Source organism: Phacochoerus africanus, chromosome 8 (assembly GCF_016906955.1).
Source record: "Phacochoerus africanus isolate WHEZ1 chromosome 8, ROS_Pafr_v1, whole genome shotgun sequence".
Taxonomy (NCBI): Eukaryota; Metazoa; Chordata; class Mammalia; order Artiodactyla; family Suidae; genus Phacochoerus; species Phacochoerus africanus.
The window spans coordinates 90,901,673-90,924,630 of record NC_062551.1 but is presented as its reverse complement, the minus strand read 5'-3'; the positions used below and the strand labels follow the sequence as shown (position 1 = coordinate 90,924,630).

Genomic DNA, 22,958 nt, shown 5'->3' with positions numbered 1-22,958 from the left:
ATCTTTTTAATATTCTGTGAGATGAAATAGGACAGAGGCATAAAGTATTTCCCCTACATGTCAAAGTATGATGGTTATCTCAAGGAAAATCCCATGTGGAAATGTTAAGAGTTACAACCTGAGTAAGCTACATTTTTCATGGAATACATTTTTACTTGAAAGAATGACTATTAGACAAACTATGGCGAGAAGTGGCTATCTGGCAGGTATTTTCTCAAAGATGAATAAAGTAAGACCGTTACTTCAAGGGAAAAAACCAGTAGAAATCACTGCTAATGGTAAAATCTGAGCTTTCACTGAAAATGAGAATTGCGGAGTTCCTGTCGTGGTTCAGTGGTTAACGAATCTGACTGGCATCCAGCAGGATGCAGGTTCAATCCCTGGCCTTGCTCAGTGGGATGAGGATCCAACGTTGCCATGAGCTGTGGTGGAGGTCGCAGGCACAGCTTGGATTCTGGATCCTGCGTTGCTGTGGCTGTGGCATAGGCCAGCAGCTATGGCTCCAATTCAAGCCCTAGCCTGGGAACTTCCATATGTCTCAGGTGCGGCCCTAAAAAACAAAAAGAAAAAAAAAAAGAAAATGAGAATTGTGGGAAACTTCTGACACCTTCTGCTTGATAACTTCTTAACACGTAGACTTTCTGGATGAGATCAGTGATTTTTGAAAAAAACAAATATGATTTTTAAAATACTACAAATGAAACATGACAACATTTGGAAGATCTGCATACCTCAGTGAACCAATATTTTCCAATAATGATAGCAAAAATTATTCATGGGTAAAAAAGTACAAATAGACAAATAAATTTTAACATGACAGTATAAAACTCACTGACATGGTTTCAGATTCCACACTGCAACTAACCTTTAAGAAACTATCACTCATGTAGTATCAAAGAACATCTACAATTATCTGAAAGGCTATTAAAACCCTCCTCCCTTTTCAAATATTTATTGTAAGGTCAGATTTTCTTCAGACTTCAACCAAAACAACTTTTGGTAACAAAGTGAATGCAGAAGCAGATATAAAAACTCACCCAGATAGTAGTTCACCAACTAATAAAACAATATTAATTTTTTTTGAAACTTCTCCTCACCAAGTTTTAAAAAGGCTATCTTTCATAAAAATACTATTAGCAACATGCACCAAGTTTACTACTTTTAAGTGAGTTAACAATTAGTTAAAAATTACTCAGTTTTAATTTCTAACATATGTATAGGTAGATGTAACCTACATAAACTCTTTGGGTCTTCAAAAAATGTTAAGAGTGTAAAGGGGTCCAGAAACCAAAAAATTTGAGGACAGCTACTACAGGAAATACTAAGATACCTGGCAACCTAGAACTCTTAAGAGTATCAGTCTTCTAGGATAATGGTTTTCCATATGAAATATTCTTGAAATAAACACTATTTTTTTTTCCTTTTTGGTTACATCCATGGCATATGAAGTTCCCAGGCCAGGGACTGAATCTGAGCCAGAGCTGTGACCTATGTCACAGCCGCAGCAATGCCAGATCCTTGACCCACTGTGTCGGGCCAGGGATCAAACCAGTGTTACCAGAGAGATGAGCCGGATCATTAACCTACTATGCCACAAAAGGAACTCCACACTATTTCGACACTTCAATATTTACAAACTTTTAGCATATAAATCTTCCTTGATGTATGATGGGGTTACGTCCAGATAAACCCATCTTAAATTGAAAATATCCTGAGTTGAAAATGTATTTAATACACCTAACCTACAAAACACCATAGCTTAGCCTAGCCTACCTTAAAGGTGCTCAAAACACTTATTACCTACAGTTGGGTAAAATCATCTAACACGAAGCCTATTTTATAATAAAGTGATATCTCATGTAATTACTGAATAGTGTACACAACATAAACAACAGAATGGGTGTATGGGTGTAGAATGATTTAAGTATATGAGCTGTTTACCCTCCTGATCATGTGGCTGAGTGGGATATGGGCTCACTGCCGCTGTTCAACACCATGAGATTATCATACTGAATGCTACCGTACTAGCCTAGTAAAAGATCAAAATTCAAAATTCAAAGTAGGTTTCTACTGAATGTGTATCACTTTAGTACAACTGTAAAGTCAAATCACTGTTAAGCAGAACCACTGCAAAATGGAGACTAACTGCATTATAATTTTCCTATCTACTAAAATAGCACCAAAATAACAGGTTAATTTTCAGTATCACAAAATCAGTTATTTTACTGACTTAAAATGTAGCTCTACATGCAGTATCTGCAAGTTCCTGCTGCGATGCAATGGGATCAGCGTCATCTCTGGAGTTCTGGAATGAAGGTTTGATCCCCAGCCGGGTATAGTGGGTTAAGGATCCGACACTGCCACATCGGGAACTCCATATGCTGCAGGGTAGCCAAAAAAGAACAACATAAAAAAATAAAATGAATGCAGTATCTCAGTTGTGACAAACTTTTTTTCTATGATTCACTACATGCCAGGCAGTGTATAGGCCTTGCAGTTATAAAGATGAGTATGGGCTGGGAGTTCAGTGGAAACGAATCTTACTAGCATCCATGAGGACGCAGGTTCAATCCCTGGCCTCACTCAGTGAGTTAAGGATCCGGCATTGCCATGAGCTGTGGTGTAGGCCAGCTCCAATTCAACCCCTAGCCTGGGAACCTCCATATGCTGCAGGTGTGGCCCTAAATAAAAAAAAAAAAAGAAAAAAAAATGAGTATGGGGAGTTCTCTTGTGGCACAGTGGGTTAAAGATCTGGCACTGTCACTGCAGCAGCTTGGATCACGGCTGTAGCACAGGTCTGATCCTTGGCCTAGGAGCTTCTACAAACTGTGGGAATAGCCAAAAATAAAAATAAAAAAAAATTGAGGATAATCTGGTCACTAACGTTAAGAGATTCTGAGAGTTCCCTGGTGGCCTAGTGGGTTAAGGATTTGGTTTTGTCACTGCTGTGGCAGGGGTTTTATCCCAGGCCTGGGAACTTCTGCATGCCATAAGTGAAGCCCCCCCAAAAGAGAGAGAGGTTCATAGTTTAACTGAGGTAACATCAATTATTTAAAAAATATTACTTTTGTGATCAATGCTTTGGGAATTAAGAACACTATAAAAAACACAGACCATGGAACAACTGTCTGGATGTGGGGAGGGGGGTAGTAAGAGGACAGGAAGGAATGGTATGGGAATAGACAAGGGGAAAAGATATTTGAGGCAGACCTTTAAGACAGCAAGAAATCACCCATACAGAAAGGAAGGCAGATGAAACTACACTGGCAGAAGCATGGTAGTCTGAAAATGCTTACTGGCTTTTACTGCAACTAGCATGCTAGATTGCTAGCTTCTAATCTACTAAGGCCTTATTTAAAAAGAAAATCAAAGAGTTCTTGTGTGGGTGAGTGGGTTAAGGATCCAGTGGCACTGGCACTGCCTGTTATGGTACAGGTTCTATCCCTGCCCCTGAACTTCCATATGCCTCGGGCTCAGCCAAAAAATAAATAAATAAATAAAAATAAAAAATTTTTAAAAGAATTTTTTTTTTAGTAAGTTCCTAAAATTAGCTTAACCAAATGCTGAGCATAGGTCTGAACAACTTTCCTACAAATAATACAGCATTAGTGCCTGGGCCTCTTTTGAACTCTATTGATTTCTTTCAGGATCTATGGATGGTTATAACTGGGATACAGTATAAAAATTGGAATTCTTTTCTAGCTCAGCAGATTTAAGGATCTTATGTTGCCACTGCAGCAGCTTGGGTCCCTGCTACAGTGTCCAGAACTTCCCCATGCCTCAGGTATGGCCAAAAAAAAAAAAAAAAAAGTATGGAGACGACACTTAAACGCGTAGCTTTCAAAAAAGGAGTCTTATCTTTCTAACGTAATTTACAATGTCCTTTTCAAAGCTATCATTCATTTGATTCATGAAGCAGAATAAAAACTATATCACACAAAACAGATTTTAAATCATTGTTATTTGGAGTTCCCATCATGGCTCAGCAGAAACCAATCTGACTAGTATCCATGAGGATGCAGGTTTGATCCCTGGCCTTGCTCAGTGGGTTAAGGATTCAGCATTGCCATGAGCTGTGGTACAGGTCACAGACACGGCTTGGATCTAGCATTGCTGTAGGCCAGCAGGTACAGCTCCCATTCGACCCTTAACCTGGGAATCTCCACATGCCATGGGTGCAGCCCTAAAAAAGGAAAAAAATCTCATCAGTAACTGATAATTAAAATCTTGAGAACTTTATATCAATATAAGAGGCTAATGAACGTAGAATAAAAAGTTCTAAAAGAGTTCACATTGTGGTTCAGCGGGATAAGAACCTGACGGTCTGTGTGAGGGTGCGGTTCCAACCCCTAGCCTAGCTCAGTGGTTAAAGATCTGGTGATGCTGCAAGCTTCAACATAAGTTGCAGATGCAGCTTGGATCCAGCATTGGTGTGGCTGTAGCTCTGATTTGACCCCTAGCCCAGGAACTTCTATATGCTGCAGGTGTGGCCATTAAAAAAAAAAAAAGTTCTGAAAAAAGTACAGATTACTCTGAACAATGGATGGCCTCTCCTAGCCTAAGCATCACTATACCACCTTTCCACCAACCTATAAAATAGTATTTTGTACCAAAACAATTTTATTCCAAAGTAAAATTTGTTTTATGTTTTGTTCATATTGGACTCCTCTGCTTTAATGAACAACTTACACACTAAATCTTCCCTGTTTTGGCCTTTACAATCTGAGAGCTCTGCTGAAGATGTGTAATGGGTAAATTCCAAACATAGCAACATGATACCTTAACTTCTCAGGGCCTCAGTTTCCTCAAAACCAAAAGAGAATGTTTGGATTAGATGATCTCTAAGGTCCCTTCCAGTTTTTTGATTCTGTAGAGAGAGAAAGCATGCTAAAGAGAGTGCCATATAGCCCACAGCAAAAAAGAAAAAGGACAAAGTATAATATTAAAGTGTTTAAAAAGCACAGGAGAAAGGTAAGTAGAGTTCTGGGAAGGAAGACTTGGAGCAAGGGGGTAACTCCTGAAGCAGCAGCCAAATGAAGAGCTGAAGCAACCAATATAAAGGGTTTGTGAGTTTGTTAAGAGAACAAGAGCAACAGCTAACATACATTGGGTTCTTACTATATGCCAGGATTGTTCTGATCACTTAAATAATTATGTAATGATTGTAATTCTTACATTTAACAAAACAGGTGGGAATACTAAGACAGAAGTTCTCACTGCTTTTCAAAACTTTAGCACATATATGAATCACTTGGGGATAAATGCAGTTCTGATTCAATAGGTCTGGTGAGACCTAGGATTCTGCATTTCTAACAAGCTCCCAGATGTCGCTGATATAACTGCTCAGGGATCACAATGAACGGCAAAATGTAAACTGAGGAAGCAAGGTTCAAATTATGGCGATCTGATTCCAAAACAAGAGATTATTTGAAGAGAATTTATTACATTTAGTAGCAAAACTGGTGGACTATGTGTTTTCTTATTCTGAAACAAAGAAATTGAAAACATAACATAACATTAGAATTTAATGAATACTAGGACTCTCAAAGCACATCTCAGTGTAGAGTGCAAAGTTCTGGACGTTACGAAATACTACTACTTCTTTCTCCTCACCTAAAAAAGTTAACAAAAAAGACCCCAATGATAGTTCAAAGAAAACTTTAAAGATAACATACATACATCTATGTTCACCAAAGACTATTCTATTTTTCAAAATTAAACATCTCCATTTGCTATTACAAGAGAAACATTATATAATTTTATACCTTGGAAGATCCAAAATAACTGTTACATGATTATTTTTTTAGTAGGCTTCTCCCTATACATTTAAACAGTAAAATAGAATGGGTATGCAATAACTCCACTTACAGAGAATTTCAAATAAAAAGAAAATGAAAATAAGGTTCGGAAGTCATATTATTTAAAGCTGAAGTGAAACACAACTCCTATCATTTTAACTTCTGCAAATCTCTTGATAAACAAAGAAACTATTTCTGAAGAGTCTATTAGAGGAACTGAAGCTTCCTTTCCCCAAACCAAGATGATTACTTCTTCAGACAAAAAAGAAAGAAAGAAAATGTAGAAAATTATAACCAAGATCTATGTGGGGAAGTAAAAGGGGACATAATTTAGAATGATATACTTTGAGCAGTTTGAACAACTTCTCTTGGGAAGAGCTGGTGAATTGACAGATGAAATGTATTCCGTGATGCATGGCGTGGAGCAGAAAAGCTGAGTAGACCCTTTCCTCTGATAAGCAGTTTGTCCCTTCTGAAAAATTTTTTTACAACCAGAACAGGAAACCTGAACTGCTGTAGTTGAAACCGAAGGAAGCATCTTATTCATGCCAGATGACTCCAGAGAAAGCTGAATGCCTGTAGTCAACTGAGAAGCTATAAACACAAAACAGGAAGGAAAAAAAATTGTGTTTACATAAAATTAAGTATTTTTTTCATTATCTTTTAGTGGTTACTTCTCCTGGACTTGAAACCCAAAACAAATAATGCACTATTCAAAGGCATTCTTGGAGTTCCTGTTGTGGCTCAGCATGTTACGGAGCCAACTAGTCTCAATGTGGATGCGGGTTCCATCCCTGGCCTCGCTCAGGGGGTCAAAAAGGATCTGGCGTTGTCATGAGCCATGGTGTAGGTCGAAGAAGTGGCTCTGATCCCGTGTTGCTGTGGCTGTGGTGTAGGCCAGCAGCTGTAGCTCCGATTCAATCCCTAGCCTGAGAATTTCCATGGGCTGCAGGTGAGGTCTTTAAAAAAAAAAAGGAGGAAAAAAAAAAGGCATTCTTAAAAAGTAGACTAAATTATAAATTGGCTGTCATATGGGTCAGATTAACTTAAGTAATTCTATTACCACTGTCTGAAAATGTAGTGTTTATTTTCAGGTCATTCTCCTGAGTTTTGGGCTGCTGGGCTTGACGATACTCCTAAAAAAAAAAAAGTTGAAAATAATGAAAACAACCAGTCAATCAATAGAAAATGATAAATGATACTTAAGTCTGTTCAGTGAACTGTATAACTGAATTGAATATGGACGTAAGCACTCTCCTTTTAGTGACCTTCAGCTGATAATACCCATCAGTTAGTACATTTTCTACTGTACCTAGATATGACTTGACTTTCCCTCCTTGTTCTGATCACTGACAGCTAACATGTATGAAGACCTTAAACACAAAAATTTTTAGAATGGGCTGAATGAGTCTTACAAAGCAGGATTTTTTCAGAGCAGGCAATCTACCTAAACTTAATCCATGTCTGAATATCTGTGGGTTGAAAAAGCAACAGGTACTTCCTAGATGGACAATATTCTCCTCTCTTACCAACAAAACAGGAGTCATACACTCACTTGGTATTGATTTACTTTAGGCTATTTCTAAACAGAATATAAGAGATAAATTAAAAATGAAACTAATTTGGATAAACAAATAATAAAGAAAAATTCTAAGAATTTAAAATGTACCAATTCTACTACTTGATAGAGACAGCAGCATAAAAACACATAACTACTTATTAGTACAATTTCAAATTAAGAAAAATGAAAACAAAAATGTGTTAACCTCAGGCCCATAATACCATAAGCAATCCTTTTATGAACCCCCAAAACTCATCTCCAGTCTATCCTACTCTCATATTCTCTTTTTTTTCCCCCCTGCTTTTTGGGGCCACACTTGAGGCATATGAAAGTTCCCAGGCCAGGGGTCGAATCAGAGCTACAGCTGCCAGTCTACACCACAGCCACAGCAACACAGGATCCAAGCTGCATCTATAATCTATACCACAGCTCAGGGCAACACCGGATCCTTAACCTACTGAGCGATGCCAGGGATGGAATCCGAATCCTCATGGATCCTAGTTGGGTTCATTAACCGCTGAGCCGCAAAGGCAACTCCCCTACTCTCATATTCTTTCATATACTCACTACGGCACTAACCATACACCTTTGTGTTACCTGGTCAACTGCTTTGGGGAAAGAATTAAGATTTTCTACTAATAAAGCTGCATCTGCGTAACTAAAATTTATAATTAATGCTACTCTAGAAAAAATAAAGTAAAATATTTACCTGAGCATTGTCGGGTTCTGTCTTAATTTCGTCTAGCCCCTTCAGTTGTGGTGCCACTGTTTTGTCACATTCACCATCTATTGGTAATTCTTTCATCTTAGCATCTGATGCAAAGAAATTCTCCAGTTTCCAACTAATGGGGTTCTTCTTGGAGAACAGTTTCCAGATTTCTAGAATAAAATATGAATGATGGGAGTCTGATTTTTAAAAATTAGTCCTTTCAAATATAGTAATTTTCTGGAAGCACAAAAGGCTCTTACAACAGCTTGCTCTGAGGTTCTTCACATTACCAACACTGGCTTCCTTCCATCTATTACTCCCCAGTATAGCTTTGCTTTACACTTCTCCAGTAGATAAACCTCTACGCTTTCTTCTAGCATAGAGACTAGTATTCTCTACTTCCATTCCCCCAGGCCTGACTATAACATAAAGCCACAAAACCTATCGGTTCTTAGAAAATGTAAAGCCTTCTGAGGTTAATCCAATCATCTATACTCACTACCTTTCCACCACACTGCCCTCCTCTAGAGCTAGTTATCATCTGCATCTTTAACTCTTCTTCTCTTTACTGGTTCTGAAACCAAGCAGGACCCTACGGGGCTCTCCTGGATACAAGTCTTTTCTTTATCTGTTCCCTGTGTGTAGGAAATAGGTTTCATTCAGCCCCCTTGACCTTTCCTAGTTGCAAAGGGCAGATTCAAAATAGTTGCTATGAGTTCCAATTGTGGTTCAGCAGGTTAAGAACCTGACACAGTGTCTGTGAGGATGCAAGTCAAGGATTCAGAGTTGCTGCAAGCTGCTGTGTAGGTCACAGATGTGGCTCGGATCTGGCGATGCTGTGGCTGTGGCATAGGCCAGCAGCTGCAGCTGATTCAACCCCCAGCGGGGAATTTCCATATATGCTGCAGGTGCAGTCTGAAAAAGAAAAAAACTGGTTGCTAATCAGGGAAGGGAGGGAAAACAGAAACAAGAGAGGAATAGTCAGGAAGTTCCCTTCATGGCTCAGCGGTTAATGAACCCGGCTAGGATTCATAAGGATGTGGGTTCGATCCCTGGCCTTGCTCAGTGGGTAAGGATCTGGCGTTGCCGTGAGCTGTGGTGTAGGTTGCAGACGCAGCTTGGATCCCACATGGCTGTGGCTGTGGTGTAGGCTGGCAGTTGGAGCTCCAATTTGATCCCTAGCCTGGGAATTTCCATATGTTGCAGGTGCAGCCCTTAAAACCAAAAAGGAAAAAAAAGAGAGGAGTAGTCAAGATACAGTAGAGCAGCTTTGGGGGCAGGGTCTTGGTTCCTCCTCAAGGAATATGTTATATCTTTGAGCTCTTCTGCAGGAAATAAGGCCCCTACCCAGGTGGAGGATGGTAACTTTGACCTGAACACAAGATTCCTAGAACACTGCCCTGTTACCAAACAATCAGTAGAAAGTCACACCCTCACCTCAGATTTTGTCTTTTAAAAACTTCTCCCAGGGAGTTCTCTTTGGTGGATCAGGTTAAGGACTCAGCATTGTCACTGCAGCAGCTTGGATTGCTGCTGTGGCATGGGTTTGATCCCCGGTCTAGGAACATTCACATGCTGTGAGTGCAGCCAAAAAAATTAAAACTTCTTCCAGAAAACCATCAGGGAGTTCAAGGTTTCTTGAGCATGAGCCACTCATTCTCATTGCTAAGCCCTGCAATAAACCTTCTTCTGCTCTAAACTCCAATGTTTTGGCTTGTTTGGCCTCACTGTGTATAGGACACAAGAATTTGTGTTCAGTTATAGTTCATCTCATAGAAGCATTTAAATACAGTCAAAAATCCAACTTCTAGAGCTACTTACTGCTCCCCTCTGACCACTCCTTCTCGTCTTTAAATAAAAAATTCTCTCCTTCCTTGAACCCTATGACTCTAAGACCTCTTTCTCTTCCTCTTTGCCAGTCTTCTCAAACATTCAATTCACGTGTTTCTAAGTTTTGGGGTTTTTTTTTTTTGGTCTTTTTGCCTTTTCTAGGGCTGCACCCACAGCATATGGAGGTTCCCAGGCTAGGGGTCCAATCAGAGCTGTAGCTGCCAAGCTTATGCCAGAGCCACAGCAACGCAGGATCCAAGCTGTCTCTGCAACCCATACCACAGCTCATGGCAACGCCGGATCCTTAACCCACTGAGCAAGGGCAGGGATTGAACCCGCAACCTCATGGTTCTTAGTCGGATTTGTTAACCGCCACGACGGGAACTCCACCTGTTTCTAAGTATTTGTGTTCCTCCAGAGCACAGTTCTTCAGGACTCTCCTTGCATTCTCTATGAGCACAACCTGGGATTCGACCATCATCTAGGCTAATTTTCTCCTGATCTCTAGCCCATATACCTAACTGCCTATTAAACAGCCCTACTTGGATGCTCCACAGCTTCTTCAAATTCAAGAGATTTAAAACTATGTTCTTATTTTATCCCCATAAAACTGCTTTACACATGTTCCCTTTCTTGGGAACTGGCACTACTGTATATACCCAATTTCCCAAGCCAGAAATCTAGAGAGTCCTAAGTTCCTCTTCTCGCAAAGTTCCCACATCTAATCGCCAAATTGGATCAATATACCTTGTAATTATGTCTCAAATCTATTTTTCCATTACACTTAATGCCTCCCCAAAACCCCACCAATGATTTCCTTTTTGGTAAGTAATGTTAAAAAGACCACAAGCCCAAAATGGACTTACTTGTGCTAAGCCCCACCAAGACTTAATACCTAACCTAAATGCAGTTTTGGCCTTTCCAAGAGGAGTGGAATTTTAAGCCAATCAGTTGGTTAATTTCCTGGTTAGCACTGGTGAAGTAATCTACCCAAGACCCCCTGCTTTCCTCTAAGGGAAGGTGACCTTGCCTAAAATAATCCACCCTTTTAGCTTCCTTGTCCTACCCTCTTTCCGCTACAAAAACCTTCCTTTTGCACATCTCCTTGGTAGCTCCCTGCTATTTACTAGATGGGATACTGCCAGATTCATGAATAAAACCAAATTTACTAGGTTGAATTTTTTTTTGAAGTAGCTATTTATTCACTCATTTATTTAGCAGCACTCATGGCATATGGATATTCCCAGGCCAGGGAATGAACCCACACACCACCTCAGAGATCCTGATCTTTAAGTATCAGGCTTTGCCACAGTGGGAACTCTGAATTTTTGTGTGTGTTTTTTTTTTTTAACAATAGCTAAAATCCAAAATCAAAATATAAAAGATTGCTGTGAATTCAAGCTTAAAAAAGAATTCCATCTTGTAACTTTTGAGGAACTACAAGAGCCTTGATTGTGTAGCCCCAAGTTCTCTTTTTCAAAGACAGACTGGTTCCTTGTGCTCTTTTTCCTCAAATGAGGTCTATTTTCCATTTTTCTGGTAACTGCTGTCTCCAATTCTAAATCCTTTGGGATTCTTTCTGTTCCTGCAATGCTAACTTGGCTATAGATTACAAGTCTCCTAGATTCCCCTTCTTACATCATCTCCAAGAGAAATGGATACTTTAAAAAGGGGGGGAGGGCTACAAGTTCCTGTTGTGGCTCAGTGGGTTAAGGACCCACCACTGTCTCTGTGAGGATGTGGGTTCAGTGCCTGGCCTGACTCAGTGGGTTAAGGAACCAGTATTGCTGTGGCTGTGGCATAGGTCACAGCTGCAGCTTCAATTTGCCCCTAGCTTAGAAACTTCCAGCTAGGGTGTGGAAGTTATGCAGCAGGTGTGGCCATAAAAAGAAAAAACTAAAACTAAAAAAGGGCTTTACAACTAATGATTATGGAGGGTAAGAGATAATTAGAACAGATACGGTTAAGTTAAAGTTCTTACTGGAGTAATTCTAGGTCTATGATTTTATTCTGAGTTAGTATATTGAAAACCCAAAAATTCTGTCATTTTTTATTTCTGAGGTTCCTGATCTTTAACTCAGCTTTAACTGAAAGCTCCCATCCCACAGCAGAAAATTATATAAGACCAGTCTGTTAAGTGCAATAAAAGCTGATATGATCTCTGCTTAGCCCATATGAGCATTACATACAACCAGCAAAGCAAAAGTCACTGGAAATTAACTAGACTACCATTAAGTAGATTCCCTTCACCTGAAAGTAAATATGCTATGTAAACCTAAAGATGAATTAAAAATAAAACATTTATTTGGAGTTCCTATTGTGGCGCAGCAGAAACGAATCTGACTAGGAACGAACCATGAGGTTGCTGGTTCAAACCCTCAGTGGGTTAAGGATCCGGCGTTGCTGTGAGCTGTGGTGTAGGCTGAAGATGTGGCTCAGATCTGGCGTTGCTGTGGCTCTGGCATAGGCCGGTGGTAACAGCTCCAATAAGACCCCTAGCCTGGGAACCTCCATATGCCTCAGGTATGGCCCTAAAAAGACAAAAGACAAAAAATTAAAACATCTATGAACTCTGACATCTTGGAATCCCTTGATGCATGTCAATTATCACACAGGCAAAGAATAGAAAGTACCCTGAAAATACAATTAATCTAAAATGTATTTTTGAGGCAAAGGAAAATAGTATATAACATTTCTTTACTACTAAAAACCACTAAAAAAAAAAAGAGAGAGCAAAAGACATACATGAGTAACAAATTCAATACTTCCTTTCTAGTAAGATGAACACAGGAAATATACAAGTACTAGAGACCTCTTAACATAGTTCCACCCATCTTTCCAAACTGTGGCTAAACCACATATATGCTGGAGACTATCAATAGTCATAGGATAAATGTGGCATAACTTCCTACTGGTTAATATCACTTGGTAATAGGGTTTTTTTTGTTTTTTGTTTTTGTCTTTTTGCCATTTCTAGGGCCACTCCCACGGCATATGGAGGCTCCCAGGCCAGGGGTCGAATCAGAGCTGTAGCCACCCGCCTACGCCAGAGCCACAGCAACGCGGGATCCGAGCCGCGTCTGCAACCTACACCACAGCTCACGGCAACGCTGGATCGTTAACCCACTGAGCAAGGGCAGGGACCGAAGCCGCAACCTCATGGTTCCCAGTCAGACCCGCCAACCACTGCGCCAGGACGGGAACTCCGGTAATAGGTAATTTAAAACATTTTAATTTAGCAATCTGTATCAAATTACCCATGACTTTTTTTTCACAGAATTAGAACAAATAATTCTAAAATTTATATGGAACCATAAAAGACCTGGAATTGCCAAAGCAATCCTGAGGAAAAAGAACAAGGCAGAAGGCATAACACTCCAGACTTCAGACAATACAACAAAGCTACAGTAATCAAAATAGCATGGTACTGGCACAAAAACAGACAGAGATCAATGGAACAGAGTAGAGAGCCCAGAAACAAACTTGCACACCAATGGGCAATTAATCTTTGATAAAGGAGGAAAGAATATACAATGGGGAAAAGACAAATCTCCTCAGCAAGTGATGCTAGGAAAGTTGGACGGCCACATGTAAATCAATGGTGTTAAGAAAAACAAAATGCAGTTCCCTTTGCGGCGCAGCAGAAATGAATCCAACTAGTATCCCTGGCCTCACTAGGTGGTGCTGTGAGCTGTGGTGTAGGTCACAGACACAACTCAGATCCTACTTCGACTTGATCCCTAGCCTGGAAACTTTCATATGCTGCTGGTGCCGGCTCTAAAAAAGCAAAAAAAAAAAAAAAAACCCAAAAACCCAAAACAATTAAGTTAGAACACATCCTCACACCATACATAAAAATAAACTCCAAATCACTTAAAAACTTAAAAACAAGATAAGACATTATAAAACTCCTAAAAAAGACTATGGCAAAATATTCTGACATAAATTGTAGCCATGTTTTCTTAGGCCAGTCTCCCAGGGCAATAGAAATAAAAGTAAAAATAAACAAATGGGACCTAATCAAACATAAAAGCTTTTGCCCATCAAAGGGAACCATAAACAAAACGAAAAGACAACCTATGGAATGGGAGAAAATATTTGCAAATGTTGCAACCAACAAGGGCTTAATTTCCAAAACATACAAACAATCCATGCAACTCAACAACAAAAACCAAACAACTCAATCAAAAAATGGGCAGAAGAACTAAACAGACATTCCTCCAAAGACTACAGATGGCCAATAGGCACATCAACATCACTAATTATTAGAGAAATGAAAATCAAAACTACAATGAGGTACCTATCACCTCACACCAGTAGATGGCTATCATCAAAAGTTTATAAATAATATGGGAGAGGGTGTAGAAAAGGGAACTCTCTTACATGGTTGGTGGGAATGTAAACTGGTGCGGCCACTATGGAAAACAGTATGGAAGTTTCTTAAAAAACTTAAGATAGAGCTACCATATGATCCAGCAAGTCTATCTGTAGGCATATATCCAGAAAGGATGAAAACTCTAACTCAAAAAATACATGCACCCCAATGTTCACAGCAGTAGTTTACCACAGCCAAGATATAAAAACAATCCAAGGGCCTATCAACAGACAACTGGCTTCGGAAAATCTGGTGTAAACACACACACATACACACAGGAATATTACTCAGCCATAAGAAAGAAGGAAATATTAGGATGGACCTAGAGAATACTAAATCAGGCAGAGAAAGAAACAAATAATATATATCACTTCTATGTGGAATCTACAAAAATACAAATAAATCTATATACAAAATAAAAAGACTCACAGACAGAAAACAAACATGATTACTAAAACTGAAGGAGGGGGAGGGATAAATTAGGAGTATGAGATTAAGCAATATAAAACAAAAATTTATTGTATGGCACAGTAAATATAGATATCATATATTGTAATAACTTATAATGGAAAATAATCTGAAAAATATGTGTATAACTGAATCACTTTGCTGTACATCTGAAAACACAATATTGTAAATCAACTATACTTCAATAAAACAAAAAATAAACAAAAACCCATGAGACTGCAAAGAAATTGCACGTTATCAGGAGTTACTTCCAAATCCTGTGAAATTGGATTGTTATGATCATTATATAACTACAGATGTGATAAATTCAAGTAATAAAAATAAAATGGTAAAAAAAAAAAGTTACTTCCAGATACACAAATTAGTACAATACTGCATACATAAACCTGTTGAAGAAAAATTAATCAATAGTCAATCTAAGGAGTTCCATTGTGGCTCAGTGGGTTGAGCACCAGAACCTTGGTTGTCTATGAGGATGCAGGTGTTGCTGTGGCGTAAGCCTCAGCTGCAGCTCTGATTCGACCCCTAGCCCAGCGGTAGGGTGGGGGTGAGGAAGGGGAAGGAAAGGAAAGGAAAGGAACAGAAAGGAAAGGAAAGGAAGAAAGCAAGCTGAGGACTGTTTCACCTGTTAGAAGTTAAAGGCATAGTCGTATTCATGTCACTGCTGTGGCCCAGGTTTGATCCCTGGCCTGGGTACAAGGGAGTAGCAAGTCACCATGACCCCTCAAAGAGTTGGGAAGAATGCCAATCTTTTAAGAAGTTACCTTGCTAGCATCAGAAGAAAGGGAAAGAAAAGTTGATCTTAATAGTCCAACAAGCATTCCCACCTTTTAGGTCTGGTTAATGTATAATGCATGCAGAGATTTTTTTTTTTAAGGGCTGCACCTGTGGCATATGGAGGTTCCCAGGCTAGGGGTTGAATCGGAGCTGTAGCTGCCGGTTTACACCACAGTCACAGCAACGCAAAATCTGAGCTGCGTCTGCAATCTACACCACAGCTCACGACAACATCAGATCCTTGACCTGATTGAGGCCAGGGATCGAACCCATAATCTCATGGTTCCTAGTCGGATTAGTTTCCGTCGCGCCACGATGGGAACTCCGCAAAGTGATTTTTGCCTATTCAAATTCTACTCAGATTCTCCTTTTTATTTATTTATTTGTTGGCCCCATGTGGAAGTTCCAAGGCCACTGAACCGGAGTTGCTGCAGTGACAACACCGTATCCTTAACCTGCTGCACTGTGCCAGAGGGGAACTCCAAATTCTACTCAGCTTCTAAACCAACTCCAGATTTTGTCAGACTGGCAAGAATTAAAAATAATATGACTGAAGTTCTTTTGTGGCACAGTGGGTGAAGGATGTGGTTTTGTTGCAGCTGTGGTACAAGCAACAATTGTCATGGATTCTTCCACATGCTGTGGGTGCAGCAAAAAAAAAAAAAAAAAAGAGAGAGATGCTTAAATAACATAAATTTAGTTATAGCAGAATAGCTTTTAGCATGCTAAAGCCTTCCAGTGGAAACAATTATAAAATTAAGAGGCTTTACCTCTGAGGGCACTTACCAGGATAGAGTAAAAAGCCCAAGCAGAAAACAGCAGCATAGTGAACTGAAGAAAAAGGAGTTTTTGGCTGCCTAAGTAGCTGAAACTCAAAGGTACAATCTGGGAGGAAAGAACCTCAGAGACATCAGGCTCCAAATTTGCACACACATATTCCCCTCTTCCACTTGTTAGCTAAACTGCACATCCACAGAGCAAGACTCCAAAAATCCCAGCAGAAAATAGCAGTTAGGAGGCCTAAGACCTGAAAAGAGGTTACAGCAGCTTTGCAAAGCTAAGAAGAACTGAAATTTAAGCCTAGCTAAGGTAGAGAGGACTAGGTGTGGACTTTCAGTTGAAACTCCAGGGGATCAAAGCCTAGGTCTAAGGGCCACAGCCCAGGAGAAAAGACTACATCCTAGAAGAAAGAGCAAACCCAAATAGATCAGTCCTATTAATGCCTTACAGGATCCTTCAACAAGATCAGTGTAATCTGCTAGTACTACCAGCCTGCCTAAATGAAATGTAACCATCTCTGGCAGAGTCTCTAAAAATTTTCAGGGGAGTTCCCGTCGTGGCGCAGTGGTTAACGAATCCGACTAGGAACCATGAGGTTGTGGGTTCAGTCCCTGCCCTTGCTCAGTGGGTTAACGATCCGGCATTGCCGTGAGCTGTGGTGTAGGTTGCAGACGTGGCTCAGATCCCGCGTTGCTGTGGCTCTGGCGTAGGCCAGTGGCTACAGCTCCGATCCGACCCCTAGCCTGGGAACCTCATATGCCGTGGGAGCGGCCCAAGAAATAGCTAAAAAGACCAAAAAAATAAATAAATAAAAAATATAATAATAAAAATTTTCACCCACAATGTCCAGAATAAAAATGTATGGGCAGGATTTCCCATTATGGTTCAGTGGGTTAAGGAACCATTGTCTCTGTGAGGATGTAGGTTCGATTCCTAGCCTCGCTCAGTGGGCTAAGGATTCAGCATTGCTGCCAGCTGAGGCATAGGTCACAGTAGCAGCTCCAATTCAATTCCTGGCCAGAGAACTGCCATATGCCACCACTGCAGCCAACCAAGACTCCACAAGACTGAAAACAACAACAGAAACAAACCCAAGAGACCCAAGGTGACTTACCTGGTGTTATCAGGTAAGGACTTTGATGGGTTTAAGAAAATAGGAAGATGGAAAAGTTCAGCAGAATCCTGGAATTCACTTAAAAAAAAAGTTAGTAGATAGTAGTAAGACTGATGCATAAAAGGATAAAAAAAAATTGCAAATAATGGAGTTTCCTTATGGTGCAGCAGGGTTAAGGGTCCAGCACTATCACTGCAATGGCTCAGGTCACTGCTGTGCATGGGTTCAATCCCTGACCTTCCACATGTCTTGGGGGTGGCCAAAAAACCCACAAGTAATGTAAACAATCTGTGACACAGAGCAAAGAGGTCTGACACACATGTAAACAAAGTCCAAAAATGAGAGAAAACAGCCAATGCGACAGAAGCAATGTTTGAAGAATACTGGCTGGACAATTTCCTCAAAATGAACAAAAACACAAAACCACACGAATTCAAGAAGTTCTATGAATAAAAGTAAGGCAAATATAAAGGAAAACACAACTACGCACATCACAGTCACTCTGGTGAAAACCAAAGATAAAAAGAAAATATTAAAAGCAGCTAGAGAAAAAGGACATTAACATACAGGGTAACAAAAGTAAGAATGAAGGCTGTCTGGTCAGAAACAATGAAGGCCAGAGAGCAGTGGGATATCTTTAAAATGCTGGGGGGGTGAACGACCTAAAATTCTAGTCAGTAAAAATACCCTTCAAAAATAAAGGTGAAATAAGGACATTTTTAGATAAGTGAAAATGTAAGAATTTACCACCAGCAAAACCTACACTGTAGAAATACTAAAGGGCTTGTGTGTGTGTGTGTCTTTTTAAGGCTGCACTCTCAGCATATGGAGATTCCCAGACTAGGGGTCCAATGAGAGCGGTAGCTGCCAGCCTACACCACAGCTACAGCAACATGGGATCTGAGCCTCATCTGAGACCTACACCACAGGTCACGGCCATGCCGGATCCTTAACCCACTGATGAAGGCCAGGGATTGAACCTGTGTCCTCATGGATACTAGTCAGATTCATTTCCACTGAGCCACAGTGAGAACTCCTAAAGGCAATTCTTTAAGCTCAAGTGAAATACATGATAGAAATTTGGCATAAGGATCAGAAAAGAAGTAAACAAATTGTCTTTATTTGTAAACAGCATGATTGCATATATAGTAAACCCTAAGGAATCTCCTCTTCCTTTCCCCCTGCCCCCATAAAACTACTAGAGTAAAATTCAGCAGGATCATGGAATAATACAAGGCATGTGTGCGTGCGTGCGTGTGTATATATATATATATTTTTTGGCTGCACCTGCGGCATACAGAAATTCCTAGGTCAGAGACTGAACCTGAGCCACAGCTGTTGACAATGTTGGATCCTTAACCCACTCGCCACCAGGGAACTCCCACAAGGTCAATATTTTAAAACATCCTGGAGTACCCTGGTGGCCTAGGGGGTTAAGGGTCCAGTGTTGTCACCACTGTGGCTTGCGTTCTGTCCCTGGCCTGGGAACTTTCACATGGCGCAAGAATGGGGAAAAAAAAAATCCTAGCGGGAGTTTTTATGGAAATTTAAAGAAGATTATAATGTACATAAAATGAAGACACAACCTAGAATAGGCACTACAATCTCAAAAAAGAAAAAAATTGGAGAATTTACTAAAAGTCATAGTAATCAAGATGGTGTGGTATGGATACAAGCCACAGCAGCAACTCCTACAGCTACTTCTTTATGCATTACACTTTGCAAAGGTTTGCTGAGTTCTGCAAGCTCTTTTGCTGGCATGAGAGGGAGAGGGAGGCAGAACCCTAAATGCTTCTCAAAAGAAACTAAAATGTGTCCATTCTTAGTTCTGTGGTAATAGGGAGCCACTACTTATGAAGTGCATAGATATGGGGGTTAGACTAGGGTGTGCAGACTCTCATAATCCTCTGCCTAGAGTTCCTTTTGTGGCTCAGCGGTAACAAACCCAACTAGTATCCATGAGGATGCAGGTTCAGTCCCTGGTCCCACTCAGTGGGTCAAGGATCCAGTGTTGCCATGGGCTGCAGTGTAGGTGGAAGTTTCCACTCTGATCTGGAGTTGCTGTGGCCTAGGCCTACAAAGATTCAACCCCCTAGTCTGGGAACTTCCATATGCCTCAAAAGCAAACAAAACAAAACAAAACCTCTGCCTAGAACAGTATGATAACTGCAACAATGTAAACATATATGAGGTACAAAGCAGAAATGAGGGAAGAGAAAATGGTCAAGGAAATCTTCTAAAAGGTGAAATTTCAACTAGGTTTTAGTTTACTTTTTTAATTTTAATTTTTTTAAGGCCGCATCTTTGGCATATTAAAGTTCCTGGGCTAGGGGTCGAATGGAAGCTGCAGCTGCTTTATAGCAATGTCAACACCAGATCTGAGGCTCATCTGTGACCTATGCCACTGCAGCAGCACCAGATCCTCTGAGTCCAGGGATAGAACTGCATCCTCAAAGACACCATGTTGGGTTCTTAACCTGCTGAGCCACAAGGTAAACTCCCTTGAGCTGGGTTTTAAAGTAGGGGTCTGGAGTTTCCCAGTGGCTCAGCAGGTTAAGGATCCAGTGTTGTCACTGCTGCGGCTGGCTGGGGTCGCTGCTGTGGGGAGAGTTTGATCCCTGACAGGAGAACTTTGGCATGTGTGGGAGCTGTCAAAAACAAACAAGCACCACCATAAAGGAGATGTCTATGAAACAATGATGGGGGATAGTCAAGGTATAGGGATAGCCTGTGGAAAAACACAAACATGAGAATTTTAAGAAATGGAGTTATTGTTGAAGATAAAAAAGTAAGCGTGATAGTGGAAGGAAATTAAGTTAGAAAAGCATGGGTCATATCGGGAAGATCCCTGAACACCAAAAACCTTGAACTTAATTTTGTACATAGAAACTTTTGGCGTTAAGGAATCATTTCATTTGTATTTTTTTTACCTAAAAATTTATTTAATGCTCTTGCCTCAACCTAAGAGTTAAATGGGCAAAGTGTTGATTCCCGCTTCCACCATGGCTAAGCGTAATACAGTTCTTGCACCTTCATCTAATCCCAATTTCAAATCAGAATACAGCACGAGCCAAGATTTTAAAGTAATTAAAAATAAAAAAAACTTCTTTTGGCTCAGATCCTGTTACAACTCTACTTGCAAAAGGAGTTCCACGATTTTTTTAAGTTTGAAAAAAAATCATTGCTTAACGAAGGAGAGCCACAGGTGTGATCAAATGTATGCTTTAGAAGCGGAAGCCGAGGAGGGAGACCAAAGGCTGAAATCCCAGTTACACCGCAGGAGCAGCAGGCGGCCGGCGAGAAACGTTGGAAGCTGTAGACCACTACACCCTACTCGGAGCGCAACGTGAAAGGAGACGACAAACACGACCCAGCGGCGTGACCCTGAACGCCCACCCCCATAAGGCGACATCCACACGCAGGCCGGGTCCCCAGAACCCGGGCCTCCCGGACACTTCATCCTCCCTCCGACTGGCGAAACTCTCCACCTACCTCGGGTAAAGCACAGGACTAAAGACCAACGCCACAGCCGTTCAAGGAGGTTCACAAGTTTCGCTGAAGGACGCTCACCGCGCCAGGATTCTCAAAGGAACTGCGACGCGAAACGGTCACACAGACCCCACCCCCTTCCCGTAGTGCTTTGCGGCCGAGCCTGCGCAGTGCACTCCGCTGGGCTTGACTCCTGCTCCAGCAGTCGAAAAAGGAGGCTTTGGGACTAGAAAGGGGGTGGGAGAGGGGCGGGTTGGAGCCCCGACTGGGCGGATAGGCGCTTAGCTGTTAGCCCTTGAAGCCTTGTCTAGATGGCAGTCACATTTAGCTAGAGCAGCAGCCGACGTTGACTTAGATAGAGCTCAGGAGAGGCGATTAGATTTACTGAATTCGAGATATGGCTCTGTTGGCAACTTCGGTAACACATACCAATTTCTTCACCAATTATCTCGGGATAATTATAGTGCCTACAGTATAAACTTGCGAAGATTAGGAAGGCAATGGTTAGGAGTTCCCGCCAGTTCCTGGCATGGCGGGTTAAGGATTTCACCTTGCTGCATGTGGCTTGAATTCAGTCCCTAGCCCGAGAACTTCCACATGCCTTTGGGTGTGTCCAAAAAAAGAAAAGGCAATGGTTAGTAAAGTGCCAGGTATAGAGTATATTCCCACTAAAAAGAATTAATCTGCAGAGATAATGATAGGGATAGAATAGGATAGTTACACAGGTAGTTGTAGAAGTCCCAGTAGGGGATTATATATAGGGAAACCTAAGGAACTTTGGGAGATCACTGTAAGTTAATAATTACTCAGGAAAGCCATCAGAATGTGGTGGAATGAAGCAGGTGTGCTTACCTATAAAACCATAAATAGAAGCATGATAAAGATAAAATGGGACCTACGTTCAAGTTCAGCAAAATAATGATCCTTAGGCTCAAGGACAGGAATTTAAGCTAAGGATGATATTCCAAAATAGGAGACCCTCATTATACAGAAACCTGAGATGATTCAGCATATTTTAGCTTATGTTAGGTCCCTTCTGCTGATTTGAATAAGCACCACGAAAATCCTAGTTTGATCTCATAGGGTCAAATACTCTCTTACCTGATACAAAGGAGGAGCTAATGCTGTAAGCCTGAAAAATAAGGAAGAAGGAGGTCTTCTTCCCCTCCCCACTTTCCTTGGATTGAAATCTAATCCTAATCCTCAGGACAGAACCACCCCATCTGCCTGCTTGTATCCCTCACTGTCCTAGCCCAAGCTAGTGGTCCAATCAGAGCTACAGCAGCAGCAACACCAGATCCAAGCCGCTTCTGTGACCTGCACCACAGCTTAAGGCTGCGCCAGATCCTTAACCCACTGAGCGAGGCCAGGGATAGAACCCGCAACCTCATGGTTCCTAGTCAGATTCATTTCTGCTGAGCCACGAAGGGAACTCTCCATGTCCTATCTTAATATATCCATTTCTTTCCTATCACGTTGCCTCTCGCTGAATTCCTTCTACCCTGAGACACAAAAAAACTTGAGCAAGTCCAGACAACAGGTGAATGATTCTAATTTAAAACCTGTGGGTTTGGCAGTCCCACTGTGGTGCAATAGAATCAGCAGCCTCTTGGGAGCACGGGACACAGGTTCAATCCCTGGCCTGGCACAGTAGGTTTGGCTCGGATCTGATCCCTGGCCTGGGAGCTCCATATGATGTGGGGCGGCCAAAAAAGAAACAACAACCAAAAAACACCTGTGAGTTCAAGTCCCAATCTGGGTTTTGGCTGCATTAAAGTCAAACGTGTTTTGGTTTCAATAAGAGAAAGAGAGTTCAGGCTTCTTCCATTTTGAGGAACTCTCAGTATATTAACATTAAAATAATCTCAAAACGGTTTGGCAAAAAAAAATCATGGTTGTTTTAAATGCTATTTAAAAAATTTAACAGTCTCAACACCTCAACAAATAAGTATAGGATCAAACAGTTGTGCTATTCCTCAGGTCATAATAGGATGATAAAAGATAAAGTTTAATGATGAATTTAGGGGACCATGGAGATGTTACCACTAACAAGCTAT

The 22,958-nt window shown here is 40.9% G+C and overlaps 1 protein-coding gene across 6 annotated transcripts in view; it reads right to left on the bottom strand.

The window, feature by feature from the left end:
- ZMYM1 (zinc finger MYM-type containing 1) overlaps positions 1–21,039 on the bottom strand; it is a 31,461-nt gene extending 10,422 nt beyond the window's left edge. For 2 of the 6 annotated variants that reach the window (XM_047793289.1, XM_047793294.1), the window contains exons 1-4: positions 20,905–21,039; positions 8,069–8,238; positions 6,862–6,934; positions 6,143–6,392 (exon numbers count right to left, since the gene is read on the bottom strand). In XM_047793289.1, the coding sequence (XP_047649245.1) occupies positions 6,143–6,392; positions 6,862–6,934; positions 8,069–8,164 (419 nt within the window). In that variant the 5' untranslated portion in view covers positions 8,165–8,238; positions 20,905–21,039. Of the gene's footprint in view, positions 1–2,230; positions 2,382–4,779; positions 4,868–6,142; positions 6,393–6,861; positions 6,935–8,068; positions 8,239–20,904 lie in introns of those variants that run through there. The other 4 variants (XM_047793290.1, XM_047793292.1, XM_047793291.1 and 1 more) reach the window with 4 other exon arrangements.
- Positions 21,040–22,958: the final 1,919 nt, after the last annotated feature.